Genomic DNA, 15283 nt, shown 5'->3' on the forward strand with positions numbered 1-15283 from the left:
CATGTCGCAATTATGTCGCGAAACGTCGATACAAAAGACGTTTCCACATTAAATGGTAATTAATGTGTGACATTTATTATCCCGCCTAACCAACTACTTCACTATGTCGATAACATGTCGCCCTGTGTCGCGACATGTCGCGAAAATTGCCCAGATTACTTTGTGCATGACAAACATGTGTACAATTGTGTAATTCAATTTTTACATTTATTATCCCACCTTCCCAACTACTAGTTTTGTCTATAAAAGCCAATTGTCTATCTCATAAGTTACATATTTTCTTAATTTTTACCCATACAAGATAATTCTCTTAGCAATGTCTACTAGAAGGAACAATGGCAAATACCCAATTCTTACTCCTGAAGAGATCAAGCAGGAGCCTGATTGTGGGGAAATTACGCCTCAAATGCAAAAAGTGCTTGACGACATGAAACGTTTTGAAGATGAACGGCTTATGAACGAGTGGAGGTTTCTACAACTTGAAAAAAATTTTAACAAAACAGGTGTATGGCCGGCTCCACCACCAGGGTTCCCCGAAGGCTGCCGTCGCTGCAAGTTAGGTTATTTAAATGGTAAACAGGTGAAGCCTGGATCTCTATGCAAATATTGCAAGGCTACATGTCGCTACATGTCGCTAATGTAATTGTTAAACGTCGCTAGATATCGACTTTTCACTGAATGAATAAAAGTTCCATTAATGTCGCAAAATGTCGCAAAAGTAATCGTGAAACGTCGCTATTTTTAAATTTTTCCAGAATTGATAAAAGTTCTTCCTACATCGCACCATGTCGCTAGTGTAATGGTGGAAAGTCGCAGTTTTTAAATTTTTCCAGAATTAATAAATGTTCTTCCTATATCGCAACATGTCGCTAGTGTAGTCGTGGAAAGTCGCGATTTTGTAATTTTTCCAGAATTAATAAAAGTTCTTCCTATATCGCGACATGTCGCTAGTGTAGTCGTGGAAAGTCCCAATTTCACGACATTGTCCAGAATAAATTAAATTTCCAAACATATCGTGAAAATGTCGCTACATATCGCAAAGTGTCGTGAAATACACAATTATATACAAAAATCTGAGATAGTGAGAGTAAACAACCACATACACAGAAAATAATGTCGAAAAAATGTCGATAAAACATAGTCATACATAAAAAAATACAAGTAACATGTCATAAACCATAATAATAATAATGCATGCAATTTAAAAACGAAAATGATGCTCAAACCCTGGCCTTGCAAGTAGCTTTGTTGTGTCCCAATGCGCCACAGTTTGAACATTTGCGTGGTTCCTTGACTTTTTGACCGTTCGATGGAAATCGGTTAGTCCGTAGTCTTCCTGCATTGCTCTTTCTTGGACGACCTACAGGTTTCTTCTCCACTGGTACACCGATTCTCATGTTCTGCATGTGTTCTGGAAGCACCCATTCATCCTCCTCGCCCACAACATTAATTGTTGCATCGTAAGTATTCTTCCACGTCTCCTTTGTGTAATAGGGGGATGACAGAGCGTAGACACTGACATTCTGAGTAAGCGCTGCGGCACATGCATGGGGACAAGGAATTTTCAACAATTGGAACATGCCGCAAGTGCATGTTCTCTCAACTAAGTTCACATCTCCGCCTTTTTCAAAGTCAGAACCGTCAGCACCTCTTCCAACATTAAACAATTGTGCACCGTTACGTAGGACACTTCTACGTCTACCATCCTCGTGTTGCTTTATCAAATCTTCCTCAAAATGAGTTGTCAAAGGGGTAACACACTTACTTGCCTTCTCGAGACGGTTAGCAAACCAATTTTGTAGTGTGAACCTTATGAACTCAACTTGAGTAGTTATTAGATATGCCCGGAATTCTTCAGTCACGTTGTTAAGGCTTTCTGCAGCGTTGTTTGTCATGATGTTGTACCTGTCTCCTAGACAATAAGGACAAGCCCATTTTTCTAATCCTATATTGTCAACATAAGCAGCGATGGGAGGATCCATCTGTCGGAGCACCTGCAAATGTCTATCACATTCCCTCTTCGACCATGCATAAGCGGCCAGCCATATTTGCGTGTTACATACATCAGTCTTGAACTTGTGGGTGACATTCATAGAAATATGTTTGTAGCATGCACAGTGGCATGCTTCGGGGAAAATAACCTCGACAGCATGTTCAATGCTTTGATGCCTATCCGATACAAACACTAAGTTTTCAACCTCCCCAATCGCTTCCTTTAACTTCTGCAAGAAATACTTCCAAGAGTCATGATTCTCGCTGTCAACAATTGCAAAGGCAATCGGAAACAGTTGGTTATTTGCATCGTACGCTACAGCAACTAGCATTGTGCCCCCAAACCTTGTCTTCAAGAACGTGTCGTCGATACTAATCACAGGACGACAAAACTTAAATCCCCTCCTACAAGCAGTCAGTGACCAGAAACAGTACTTGAACTTGTTATCCTCTGTGATAATGTCTGTAATAGTACCTGGATTCTTCTGTTCCAGCACGTAAAAGTAACCAGGTAACTGACTATAAGCTGCTGCTGGCGTACCCCTCGAATACATAAGTCCCTTCTCTCGGCACCTCCAAGCCTTCTCATAGCTCATCTTGATCCCATACTCCTGAAACATATCCCTTTGTATGTCTTTAGCTTTGTACTTAGTTCCATCTGATTTGAACTTGTTCTTAATGAGGTGGCCAACAACCCACGGTGCTGCTTGACGGTTATCAGCATGTCTAGAATCCAGGCTACATGTGTGTTCGTTGTGGAATACAGTAACCTCAAACATGTCACAACGTGCCCTCTTCCTCCCCCTCACTCTCCATTTGCAATCTGAACCCCTGCAAGTTGCATAAAAAACATCGGTCCCAGACTTCTTCACCATGAACTCAAAATTCATTTTCAATGCAAACCTTCCAACCACATTTTTCAATTCAGTCTTATTTGTATACAGCTTGCCAACATATATTTCCCCTGAATGTGTACCAGTAAAAGAAGTTGTATAAACATTATTTTCCTCTATGTCTTCCCTTGTCCACACAATAGGTTTGAATTTTGTACAAACTTCAAAATCAGATGGTACAGTACTACGAGGAGGACCTGGGCGGCTGCTACTGGTGCCTGGTGTTTCGTGATTTTCACTCCGAGGGGTTCTTCTTTCTTGGTCTTTCCTTTGCTCCCTTGGACGTGGTGGAGATGGTGGAGGTAGTTCTAACCTTAAAGAAGGTACCTCTATAGGTTCATGAACTTCCAACTCCGCATCACCATCCTCGTTCAAATCTACTATAGGATCATTGTTGTAAAATGCACCATCAAACTCATTGAACTGGTCAAATTCATAGTCAACCCTATTATCCTCATCTATATTAGTAGGAGCCTGCTCATTCATCCCTACCAATTTGGATACGATTTAAGGACAAAACTCCCAACAACAGTTCTTGGGAGGACAGTTGGCGGAGTAGGCCCCAAAAGCGCATGCCTTTTAACCTTAGTCACAAACAGTGGCAGAAAGTTCTCCACACTCATTTTTGCTTTCATTCTTAAGAACAATCTTACTTGACTATCTTTCACTAAAACTTCTGGCGGTATCATATTGCCTTTCATGTACATATAACACACCTCTATTTTCAGTTCATACACAATAGGGTCTATATCCAACTCTTCATACAAAATATCATTCATCTTTTCTAAAGTAGTGTCAACCTCAAACATTAACATCTTACTTTTTGGATTATTGAATATCCAGTTGAAACCTTCAACTGCCCAAGCCCCATCATATAGTACAACTACAAACACATTTGAATCTGCAAACCAAAATGACCACAAATTATAACAAACCAAGATGTCGCAAGATATCGCGAACCTATCGCTACTTATCGCGAACCAATTACAAAAAAAAGTATGTCGACAAACGTCGCGAACTTGTCGAGAAAAATAAAAATATCCACAATATAACACAATAATTCTATGTGTCGCGACTTGTGTCGCGACATGTCGATACATGTCGTTAAATGTCATCCCTAACCTCTTGTCAGCTAGTAATCGCTAAATGTTGCTAACCATGTCGAAAAATATCGCTAAAATTGCAAAAAAAACCAGTAAACATGCAGACTTGCTGCATTTCGTGTTTCATTGACAAAGGGTGTCAAAATGGTACATAAAAACCACGGATATGTGTAGATGTATTACTTTCAACATAAATACATCTAAATCAAACAATAATTACTAAAGAAATTACATACCCATTATTGTTTAAAGGACTGACTTTCTTAGAGCTTTGGTTGGGTTTCAAGTTCCCTTTGAGTAAGGCGGCCGAACACTAGCTCCGGTGGTGGCAATGTGTGTATTCTAGAGAGAGAGAGAGAGAGAGAGAGAGAGAGAGAGAGAGAGAGAGAGAGAGAGAGAGAGAGAGAGAGAGAGAGAGAGAGAGAGAGAGAGAGAGAGAGAGAGAGAGATATCCGAGAGATAGAGAGAGAGAAAGTATTATGAATTTTATTTTTTATTTGTTTTAGGGGTAAAATGGTAAGGGAAAAATGGTTTAAGTATATTTTGCATAATGTAAAAAATGCTAGCATATTTTTAGTGTACCATTTATTGATTTCTAAACCAATAATTAAAACCCTAAAAAAACTATACCTTTTTTTTCAAAACCCCAAAAATACCCCCAAACTAAAACTATCTCTCTTTCTCTCTCTATCTAGCCGGTCCCAATAATCCCACACCCCAGGTCCGATGGTCGGACCATGGGGTCCGATGGGGTCCGACCAATCGGACCCATCGGACCCCAAGGTCCGACCATCGGACCTCTCTCTTCCTGCTCTCTCAAATCGCGGGAAAAAAAAAAAAAAAAAATTAAAGCGGTCGGACCTTCTGGTCCGATGGGTCCGACCATCGGACACGAAGGTCCGACCATCGGACCACTTTCTTCCTCTCTCTCCAAAATCGCGAGAAAAAAAAAAAAAAAAAAAAAAAAAATTTCAAAGGTCCGATGGTCGGACCTTGGGGGTCCGATGGGTCCGACCATCGGACCCCCAAGGTCCGACCATCGGACCTTTGTCTTCTTCCCTCCCTCAAATCGCAGGAAAAAAAAAAAAAAAAGTTTCAGAGAAAATCGCAGGAAGTGGGTGGGGGCGGTCAAGAGTGGGTGGGTGCGATCTAGGGTGGGTGGGTGCGGTCTACCGTCGGTGGGTGGGTGCGGTCTACCGTGGGTGCGGTGGTTCACCGTGGGTGGTGGTCGATCGGCGTGGGTCTGTGGGTGCGGCACCGAGAGAAAGAGAGAAAGAAAGAAAGAGAGGCGAAAGAGAGAGAGGGCTGATGGGTGTGGGATTTTGAGAGGGGTAATTTTGGGATTTAGGTAAAGTAGGCATATTTTTCATAGTATAAAATGTATTGGTTCAAAAAAAAAAATTTGAAAACTTTTAAGTATAGAAAATCAAATTTCCCCTTGTCAAATTTCCCTAAATAAATATATGTGCATGTGAAAACGACGATAAGTTAAAGCCGACAACACCACATAATAAACGACAGCTGTTTTCAATACGACGATATTTAAAGACGGTGACAAATGTGTACATTAAACGATGACTTTGTTTACAAACGACGATCTTCAAAGACGGTTACAAATATCTACGTATGATGATGACCGTCCGTTGTAAACAGATAATGGTTCTATGACTGACACGTATACTAATCGCAGATTTTCGGGCTCAAGAAAAACAAAGTTTCAAATTTCCCGAAAAATGACTAATGAACCTAAATACAAGTCTGACTGGGCCCCAAAATTTGAATCCTAAAAAAGGAGGCCCATCCCCCCAAAACTAATTTTGCTCTCTCAAGTCCCTATCCTCATCATCATCAAGATTTTTCCAAAACCCTAACCCTCATCGAATCCCCACATTCACTGAGCACCACAAGCTTTAAAAAAAAATACAAAAACAAGAAAATGGCCAAAAAGAAAGCAAGCCAGCAACCCAAAGTCCCAAGGCAAGAAGCCCTTGTACAGTCAGACCACAGAGCAGAGCAAATGAGTGACGCCACACCTATCCCCCCCATGGCCGCCGTCGATGACTTTCCAGACAAGCTCCAGAGCTTGAAGTCCCTCAACTCAAGACTTCTCAAGGAGACCTTTGAGCGGAGGCAACAGATGGAGTCGCTGGTCCAAGATAAAGAGGCTCTCGAGTCTGAGCTGGCTCGGTCTGGTCAGGAAAAGAATGCATTGGAGTCTGAGCTGACTCGAGTCAGCGAGGAGAGTCTTGGTTTGGAGTTGGAGAAGGGTGTGTTTCGTGCTTTCTTGAACGCTCAGGTGGCCCAAATGGGGATTGTGTTTGATGGGTTGGTGAGAGAGAAGATAGTTGAGGTTGATAGGGTTAAGAGTGAGAACGAGGTTGAGATAAGGTCACTGAAGAGTGAAGTGAACAAGCTTGTGGATAGTCTTCAAAGTGAGAGAAGTGAGGTGAAGAGGGTTTGCCTAGAGAGGGATGATCTGAGAAAGGATTTTGATGTTCTGGTTCAGGAAGCGACTCTGTTAAAGAAGAAAGTGGTGGATACGGAGATGAGAGAGAGATTGATGAAGGAGGAAGTTGAGAAGCTGAAAATACAATGTGAAGGGCTAATGGAGGGAAGGGTTGAGAGGGAAGCTGCACTTGAGGTGCTGAAGAAGGAGAAAGATTTGGCTGAGAGGAAACTAGGGGTGTCACAGAAGTTAATTGTGGAATTCAGGAGCGTGAATGAGCGGATTTTGAGTGAGAAGAACGACATTGAGAGGGAGAAAAATGGATTAGAAAGACAAATTGGTGAGTTAGAGAAGGAAGTGGAACAAAGAAATGATACTGTATCGAATTTGAAAAGAGAGGTTGCGGCAATGGAAGCCAGTATTTTGGAGTCGGAGAGGTTCAATAGGGAGAGCGTGAATGGTATGGAGGCGGAGATTAAATCATTGAAGGAAGAGACGAAGGTGAAGGAACAAGATATAAAGAAGTTGCAGTCACAGTTGTATGAAGTAGAGTTGACTCTAAAGATGGCCACAATTGAAGTGGATGATAAGCAACGAATGATTGAAGAACTGACTGAAAAGAAAACCCAGATTGAGGATGCGTTTCGCAATCAAGAGGATGAAATTGTTAAGCTGAATAAGGAAGTGGGTGAACTAAGGGATGCTCTATTTTCACTTCGAACTTCTTACAGTAATCAAGAGGAAGAGAATAACCAACTGCTTTCTGAATTAAGTAACAGCAAGGATGCTATTGGCCATGTGGAGATGGAGCTCAAGTCATTGAAGGAGGAGAAGGAATCAAATATAAGGAAGTTACAGTCGCAATTGCATGAGGCAGAGGTGGCTTTGAATATGACCACAATGGAAGTGAAGGATAAGCAACGAAACATTGATGAACTAGCTGAACAGAAATACCAGATTGAGGAGGAGTTTGCTAATCAAGGGAATGAAATTGTTAAGCTGCATAAAGAAATGGGTGAACTTAAAGATGCTCTACTTGAACTTCGAACTTCATGCAGGGATCGTGAAGAAAGGAACAAACAACTGCTTTCTGAAGTAAGTAATAACAAAGATGCTCTTCACCACCTCACCCTTCAGAAGAATGAGGCTCAAAACGCTTTTGATGGTGCAAAGAAGATTGTTGAAAACTTGAAGTTGGTCATTTCAGAAAGGGAGAAGAGGATTGAAGAAGTCACTAAAGAATCCCAGGCTCTGAGTGATGAGCATGAAAAGCTACTGAAGAAAACTAAAGAAACAGAGAAACAATTGGGATCGTTGGTAAAGGAAAGAGATGCAGCACAGAATAGCCTTCTTGAGGTGCAGACCAAAATGGAGGAATGGAAAGCTAAAGTAGAATTTGCTGGCATCAACTCCGAAAGGGCACTGACCTTGTTGAAGAAAACTGCAGCCATGGTTTCGGTTACTCAATCCGAAGAGGGCAGTAAAGATGGTAAGAAAGATGTGGTCATCCGGCAGAGGAAGCTCGAAGGAGAAGCTCAACCGTATGTTACAGAGTTGGAAGCCATCCAAAATGCTTTCAGGAACAAGGAGAAGATGGTAGAAGATATGAAGCAACAGGTGGAGCATCTGAAGCGCTCAACTGCAGAGGCGCGTAAGCAGAAAAGCATTTGGACTTTGATCACTTCAGCAACTATTTTTGCTGCAGCTTCTTTTGCATACGCTGCCAAAGGGCGCTGAGTAACTCTTTTGATTCCCTTAATCAAGTTTTGTTACTACAATATGACATTAGTTGCTTTTGGTAGAATTACTAGGAACAATCTAATCAAGATCTGCTTGATGTCATGGCATAATGCTATGCTATTTCTCCTTTCAGAATTTCCTATTTTGACAATAATGTTTCTTTACCGGATTATGATCCCTATTAGCTGCTACCTCTTGGCTTCTTTGTTACTTTTTACAAGTATGAATATAAGTTTTTTGAACTTCTTGAATGTGTTCATACTTATTCTATATGTGTAGATGTCACATGTCTGAGTTCTGATGAAGCTGATTTTCTTACTCTTTAAATTTCACATTTTGGGCTTGTTGACTTGTGGGTCTGGACTAGTTTTTCCTCATTTAAAAGACACAGGCTGTTGCTATGAAAAGCAAGTGAAATTGTACAGGCAGTGACAGTTGGTTCCTAATAAGGAAATATGTACTTTCGAAATAAGTTCTAGAAATGGAAAAAGAGTACATCTCTTCCTGTTCACTTAAATTTGAATACAAAAGAGAGCAATCATAATGTCATAAATGCACGAAGATGAGGATTGGGTTGCACATACAAGCTAGATTTTTTTTTTTGGGTGGTGTGATTTTTTATTATTATTTTTTTACCTAAACAGGAATGAAGAATACTAAAGTTTATATGCCCTTTTCCGAGCCTTAGCGGTTCCTTGCTATCGTAGTGAAATGTTTAAATGATTGTGATAGCAACTTGCCTAGCCTACAATGGGTATGTAATCCTCATGTGATTCCACAAAAACAACCAAATTTCAACCACCAATATTGTTATTGATATTCATTTTTTTTGTCTATAAACAAATTAATTTTTTATGTAGTGTTTCTCGTCATGCCTATGTCCAAAATAGGCATTGAACTGACAGAGAATAATCTAGTTCAATCTCGATCAACAACAGATATGGACCGGTTTTACTTGCTGCTAGTCATCAATTGCATTATGGAACCCGTTTTCTTGCTAAAGATATCTATAAAGCTTTCTTTATCACATCCCACTAAAAGTTTTAGGCTTAAGCCTATTAAACTCTTGTTCATCCCTTCTCACTTTTTGGGTATTGGTTCCTTTTCCTTAATGAGCGAGGCTTTTTTCCTATATATATATTGGTGCCTTGAATGCCCTATTAGAGAAGCTAAGAAGTTGAGGCTCCATTAAACAATTCAAATAATGGTTTCAGCATAGACTTACATGAACTAATCCTAGACTAGAGACCCCACAATGCAAACTCGAGGAATGAGCCACGCCACGCAAGAGCTAAAAATTAAATGGATTGAGCGACTTTCCACCTTTTTCGGTGTCAAGAAATCACATCCCTTTTTAAGAGGGTACAAGAAGCAGACAACTTTCTTGCTGACCATAGATACATCCAAAGAATAATAATAGCAAAGAGGAAAAGCAACTACGATTCCATATTTAGTGGGAGTAAATAAAATATCTTAATTTACAGTTGTTGAGAAGAGTTGTGAAAACTTGAAAAATATAAAGAGCACAAAATAAAACTCAATAACAAGCAAACGTTTTTAATAGTCTCTACGGCTTATATCTTATAAACATTACAAGATTACAATACCATGGATGTTTTTCTATCCATGTATCGAAAATTAGCTATATATTAATATTATATAACATCATTAGCCAGGCACCCCCAAAAACAATGATCCTCTATCTTTGTGGGTGAATCTTTGAAGTTTCGTAGGACTGCTAACCTTGGTCACAGCTGATGCTTGCCTCCTCAAGGATAAACAAACCAGAAACATTTGATTTCCGTAATACAAAGTACAAATCCAGCTACATGCAGACCAATACCTTCTGAATCCTATCATTCAAGCACATGCCTTGTTTTAGTAGTAAACCAAGGACCGGATTCCGGCAGTTAATGATCTTTAATACCACAGCAATCAATACAACAGTAAGCAGTATTACTACACAACCTTACAAACTGTAAAAAACAATCCCTTAATAACGCGGGAGAAAATGTCAAGCTTCTATTATATATGGCTGCCTGTTGGTATGTCAATTTATTCACAGTCAGAACTCACAAAGTTACTTATCTCATCCATAACCGTATAGAAGTGGTCGTTGTTCGGTAACAAGTAAAACCCGATTGTTGCCTTCTCCAAATATAAAAGTTTCACCACTTGGTTAGCCTTCTCAAGCCCCTTAGCGTAAGCCAATTGCCAGTCCTGAATAAGATCTAAACCAGCCACCACAACTAAGCTTTTGGGAAACGTTAGTCCTTCCAGGCTCTTACCCCTTGGACCAAATGGGTTGCATGCCGGATGGTCCCTATCTTCCCCTTCAGGCAGAAATGCTCTCCAGTACCAGTCTCGATCTTTTAGGGTAACAAAATATTTCCCATCTAAGCGTGTCTCAGACTCAGTTCTGTCCTGCCCACCAAACATTGGATTGAGCAGAATGTTACCTATTACTTCAATTCCAGATTCCACTGCTTTCAAAGCAACATTGTGTGCAATGTTTCCGCCTGAACTATCACCGGCCATGTATATATGCACCTTCGAGTCCTTGCTTCGAAGCCATGTTCTCGAGTTTACCCAATTAAGAGTAGTCCATCCATCATCATATGCACAAGGAAAACGATTCTCTGGTGCACGACGATAATCTACTGAGACAACAACAGCCTTACAGATTCCCACTAATCGACGGCATAGAGAATCATAAATGGCACTATTTGCAGAGGAATGAGCGAAACTTCCACCATGAAAGAAAATTATTACAGGTACAACCTGACCATCAGCTGAAGCCACAGGCTTCTCAAGATCAAGGAAGTTCAGACGAGGCTCCTCGGGATTATTAGTTGGACGATATACTCTGCAAAGGAGACTAGTTTCACGGTCAATGATGGTGTCAAAAGAGTAAACTCCATCAACTGAGTGAGCATTGGCAATCACTTTACGATCAAGATATTCTGCCAAGTGCCGGTTGAAAGTTCCATCAGGGCGACGAAGAAGATTGTAAGCCAACTTGAAGTTGGAGATCAAGACCCATGTATTCAGCGGAACCACCATCTACACAGATCAAAATTCTTCTTTCAGCATAACAAAGTAGGATTACAAAAAGTATCAACCAAAATTGAAAGTGACACCATAATATTCCTATCCACATTGCCAAGTTTTGCAGAAACGTAAGACTGCACGGCATATAAAGAGAATAAACAAATGAAAATAGAATCACTAGAACACACTCACTCGGCAAATGAGAACTCTGACAAGAGAGCAGGGTGTTCAGAGTCGGCTTAAATACGAGCTCAACGAGTTAAAACTACCAACAAAAAGTCAAAACCCCCTAATTTTTCTCCAATATTAAAAATCAAACACAGTACTTGAAATTGAATCCAAATCAGGACCGTAGATTTGATCATTGAACAGCATTAATCAAAAGCTGTGTCAATTAACAAAACAAGAAAATAAACTGAACTTGATAGCATACAGTAGAAATCAGAATCCAAAAAAGCAGTCTCTAACTCCCATAAAATAAATAATAAATAAATTCCGACTTTTAACTACTCAATCCCAATACCTGAACACAGATTATAACCTAAAATAAACGACAAACAACACAATATAAACGCGCAAATAAAACTTCCCACAAACCAAAACCACCAACGAAAATCGAAACTTCCAATTATAGGAACAATAACGCATCAACAGATTGAAAATATATATATACATATATACAAAAGCTGGTACCTTGGACTCATTGAGGTTGACTTCATTACTCCCAGCCATTAGAACTGGACCTCGAAAATCAAAAGCCGAAACAAAACGAAACAAACCCTTATAAAATCAACTCAACCCCAACTCTAAAGATCCCTCTTTTAAAGAAAACCCAGTTCCGAAAAACTCTCCATGTATAAAACAAGGAAGCAGCTCAAGTTTCAACCGAAGATCAATGGGGGAAAACCCATCATCCCAAAAGCATGAAAACAGGTCTGATCCCTTTCACGTAGCTTTTAGCTGAGCCCCTGAAATATATGTATGCAATAGAAGGGCAAAGAAAAATCCCAGTAAATAAAGCAGAGAGAGAGGAAGCTATGAGAGAAAAGAATAGAGTAGAAGAGAAGAGAGAAGAAGAAGGTGCGTGTGTGTAAGAGAGAGAGAGAGAGAGTGAATGATAAGAGAAGAGAGCGTACGGTAAGCAGAGGAGAGAGGACAAAAGGCTAAAGTGCGAAGGGGATGAACAAACAAAGGACGATAGAGCGGACAAAGTGATCGGCCGAACAAAACACTGTTTTCTGGGTCCCACTTATCTATATATTATTAACTTCATTAAATAAATAATTAATTCTTTTTCTTTTTCTTTTTTTTAATGGATGAATAAAAATGTCGGGCTTTGTTTAGCTACCACTAGTGACAAAGTATTAAATTTAGGTGATGTTTGGTACCAATTTTTTAATTAGTTTTCTGTTTTTAAAATTGGAAAAGTTAAAATATTTTGTAAGAACATTTTTTATAAAACTGTTTTCAATTTTTAATTTTTTAATTGAGAATCAAAATTTTAAAAATAAAAAAAATCACTTTCAATATTTTCTTAAATAATTTTTTTCTTAATTAATATGTTAGACTCCGACGAGACTCGAAGCCAAATCCTCCCCCCACGGCCCTGGCGCTGAACCGGGCTCTAATTCTGAATCCAAATCCGACCCAAGACTTAGACCTGATTTAAATAAAATCAAAAAATGAAAATAAAAATAAGCTTTACAGAACACACTTTTGTTTTCTGTTTTTAAAATTGAAAAACAAAAGTGGTTACAGAACGCATTTTTATTTTTTAAAAACAAAATTTTTAAAAATAAAAATTTTACTTTCATTTTGTGATTAAAAAATTAGAAAACAAAAGTGTTACTAAACGGCACCAATTTAGGATTTGAAAACTGTTTTATGTTTTTAAAAATTAAAATGTTGGGAGTCATTTTAAGGATTTTTTATTAGTTGAGTGTTTTCGAAAATAAAATTTGAATATTATTTTGAGTTTTAGGCTAAAAAATAATAACACTATGTTTATAATTTTTTTATGTTTTCAAATCATGCAATCCAAAAACTGTTTAATTATTCTTACTTTTTTATTTTGAGATTCTCAACTAATCACATATTCAATTTTTTTAAAACTCAAAAATATTAAATCACACTACAACCAATTACATATGTAGAAACAATTTTTCACTTACAAAATTTATTAAATTTTTATTTCCAAAACACATTTTTAAAAAATACATTTTTTGAATCACAAACCAATCAAATTTTTAAAAATACATTAATTTTAAAAAAAATTGCTATTAAATATTAGTAGTACTTTGGTCATGGGGTTAATTAATAATATTTTATAAAAGTTATTATATTAAATAATGCGAAACTCAATACTTAATTATACTAATAGTAATATAATATCTTAGAGAGTGTTAGGAGCATTATTATTAAGTAGGCTAATTTGTAATTTTTCCCCTTGAACTTTGACATGTACTAAATCATGCCCCCTAAATTTTTTTGACCGTTAAAAATTCCCCCTGAACTATCAAGATTGTTAAATTTAAGGACTTTTATCTAATTTTAGTAAAAAAAATTCTAACATGGATGAAAGTTCAGGGGGCATGATTTAATACATATAAAAGTTTGAGGGACATGATTTGATAGATATCAAAGTTTGGGGAGCATGACTTAGTACTTGAAACAGTAAAATTGAATGAAATTAGACAAAAGTCCTTAAATTTAACAATCTCAATAGTTCAAGGGGAATTTTTAACAGCCAAAAAACTTTAGGAGGCATGATTTGGTATATGTCAAAGTTTGGGGGGAAAAATTGTTAATTAGCCTATTAAGTATCAAGCATCTAATTATTTTAATAGCAATATTAATATATAGAAGGATAAACTGTGACCTTTTAGTATTTCTTGAGTTTTAGGCCCAATAGTTGCATTTCTCTAATTGAAAATAAAAATGCAACAACAAATGATAGTGGAAGGAAGGTGGGGACTTTTGAGAGATGAGCTGAAATGGAAGGGGAAGGGGAAACTGTTTTAACCAAAAAAAAAACTGGTCACACTTCCACCTTTCTTTGTTAAATTTACAATTTCTTACTTTATTTTTTATTTTATTTATATATTATATAATTTTGGCCACGATGAAGTTTATTTATTTATTTTGTCATTTGTTTAGGAAAATTTGAATTTTTATACTTACAATACCTTAAAATTATTTCCCTAAATCTATAGTTATTAAAATTGGTCATATATGACCACATTGTTAATTTCTCAAAAATACCCCTCACATTTGAAATCCCTAAACTCAAGCCTCTCTCTTCCTCTCTGCCGACCACGAAAGCACCACACCCACATCCCACCACCACCCGAAACCCCCATCGGAGCAACCCAGTCCGACCCCAACTCCTCCGACCGAACCCGAACCCCCACACCCACAAGCGACTTTGACCCAGCCATTAAAAAAAAAGGGCATCGGGTCCACATGAAAATCGGACCCCAAAAGAAACTAAACACCATCAGACTGGACCATCGGACCGGACCATCGGACCATCTGACTGGACCCATCCGGACCATCGGACCGGACCCATCGGGACCATCGGACCAGACCCATCGGGACCATCGGACTGTCTTCTTCCCCAAAAAAATTTCGGTTCGGTTCGGTGTGGATCTACCTTTGACATGGTGGTTCGATTTGGCGTGGATCTCCAGTGGTGTTCGGCCGGTTTTTGTGGTTCACCGTGCGTGGTGGATCGGCGTGCGTGGTGATCGGCGTGCGTGGTGAACGCCGTGCGTGGGTGGTTCGAGGAGGAAGGATATGCGTTGATGACGGTGGGTGTGGGGTTTCGGGTTGGGTCGGAGGGGTTGGGGTCGGACTGGGGTTGCTCCGATGGGGGTTTTGGGTGATGGTGGGATGTGGGTGTGGTGCTTTCGTGGTCGGCAGAGAGGAAGAGAGATGCTTGAGTTTAGGGTTTTCAAATGTGAAGGGTATTTTTGGGAAATTAACAATGTGGTCATATATGACCAATTTTAATAACTATGCATTTAGGGAAATAATTTTAGGGTATTGTAAGTATGAAA

At 38.9% G+C, this 15283-nt stretch overlaps 3 protein-coding genes across 3 annotated transcripts; 1 reads left to right on the forward strand and 2 right to left on the reverse strand.

The window, feature by feature from the left end:
- Window positions 1-1220: 1220 nt before the first annotated feature.
- Window positions 1221-3371, reverse strand: LOC115720331 (uncharacterized). The gene has a single exon (XM_061109619.1). It carries the CDS (start codon window positions 3369-3371, stop codon window positions 1221-1223), a length of 2151 nt encoding a protein of 716 aa, XP_060965602.1.
- A 2131-nt stretch (window positions 3372-5502) lies between these two features.
- On the forward strand, window positions 5503-8420 carry LOC115719274 (uncharacterized). The gene has a single exon (XM_030648247.2). It carries the CDS (start codon window positions 5925-5927, stop codon window positions 8169-8171), a length of 2247 nt encoding a protein of 748 aa, XP_030504107.2. The 5' UTR covers window positions 5503-5924; the 3' UTR covers window positions 8172-8420.
- A 1171-nt stretch (window positions 8421-9591) lies between these two features.
- Window positions 9592-12453, reverse strand: LOC115719219 (gibberellin receptor GID1C). Its single transcript, XM_030648169.2, has 2 exons — window positions 11919-12453; window positions 9592-11237 (listed from the first exon to the last, which is right to left on the reverse strand). The coding sequence occupies exons 1-2, from the start codon at window positions 11955-11957 to the stop codon at window positions 10230-10232; spliced, it is 1047 nt and encodes a 348-aa protein (XP_030504029.2). The 5' UTR covers window positions 11958-12453; the 3' UTR covers window positions 9592-10229.
- Window positions 12454-15283: the final 2830 nt, after the last annotated feature.

This window comes from Cannabis sativa, chromosome 2 (assembly GCF_029168945.1).
Source record: "Cannabis sativa cultivar Pink pepper isolate KNU-18-1 chromosome 2, ASM2916894v1, whole genome shotgun sequence".
NCBI lineage: Eukaryota > Viridiplantae > Streptophyta > Magnoliopsida > Rosales > Cannabaceae > Cannabis > Cannabis sativa.

Coding starts and splice junctions, on each gene's coding strand:
- LOC115720331 (XM_061109619.1), bottom strand. CDS start 3,371: ATGAATGAGCAGGCTCCTACTAATATAGATGAGGATAATAGGGTTGAC.
- LOC115719274 (XM_030648247.2), top strand. CDS start 5,925: ATGGCCAAAAAGAAAGCAAGCCAGCAACCCAAAGTCCCAAGGCAAGAA.
- LOC115719219 (XM_030648169.2), bottom strand. CDS start 11,957: ATGGCTGGGAGTAATGAAGTCAACCTCAATGAGTCCAAG. Junction 11,238..11,918: donor TCAACCTCAATGAGTCCAAG/GTACCAGCTTTT, acceptor TGATCTGTGTAG/ATGGTGGTTCCGCTGAATAC.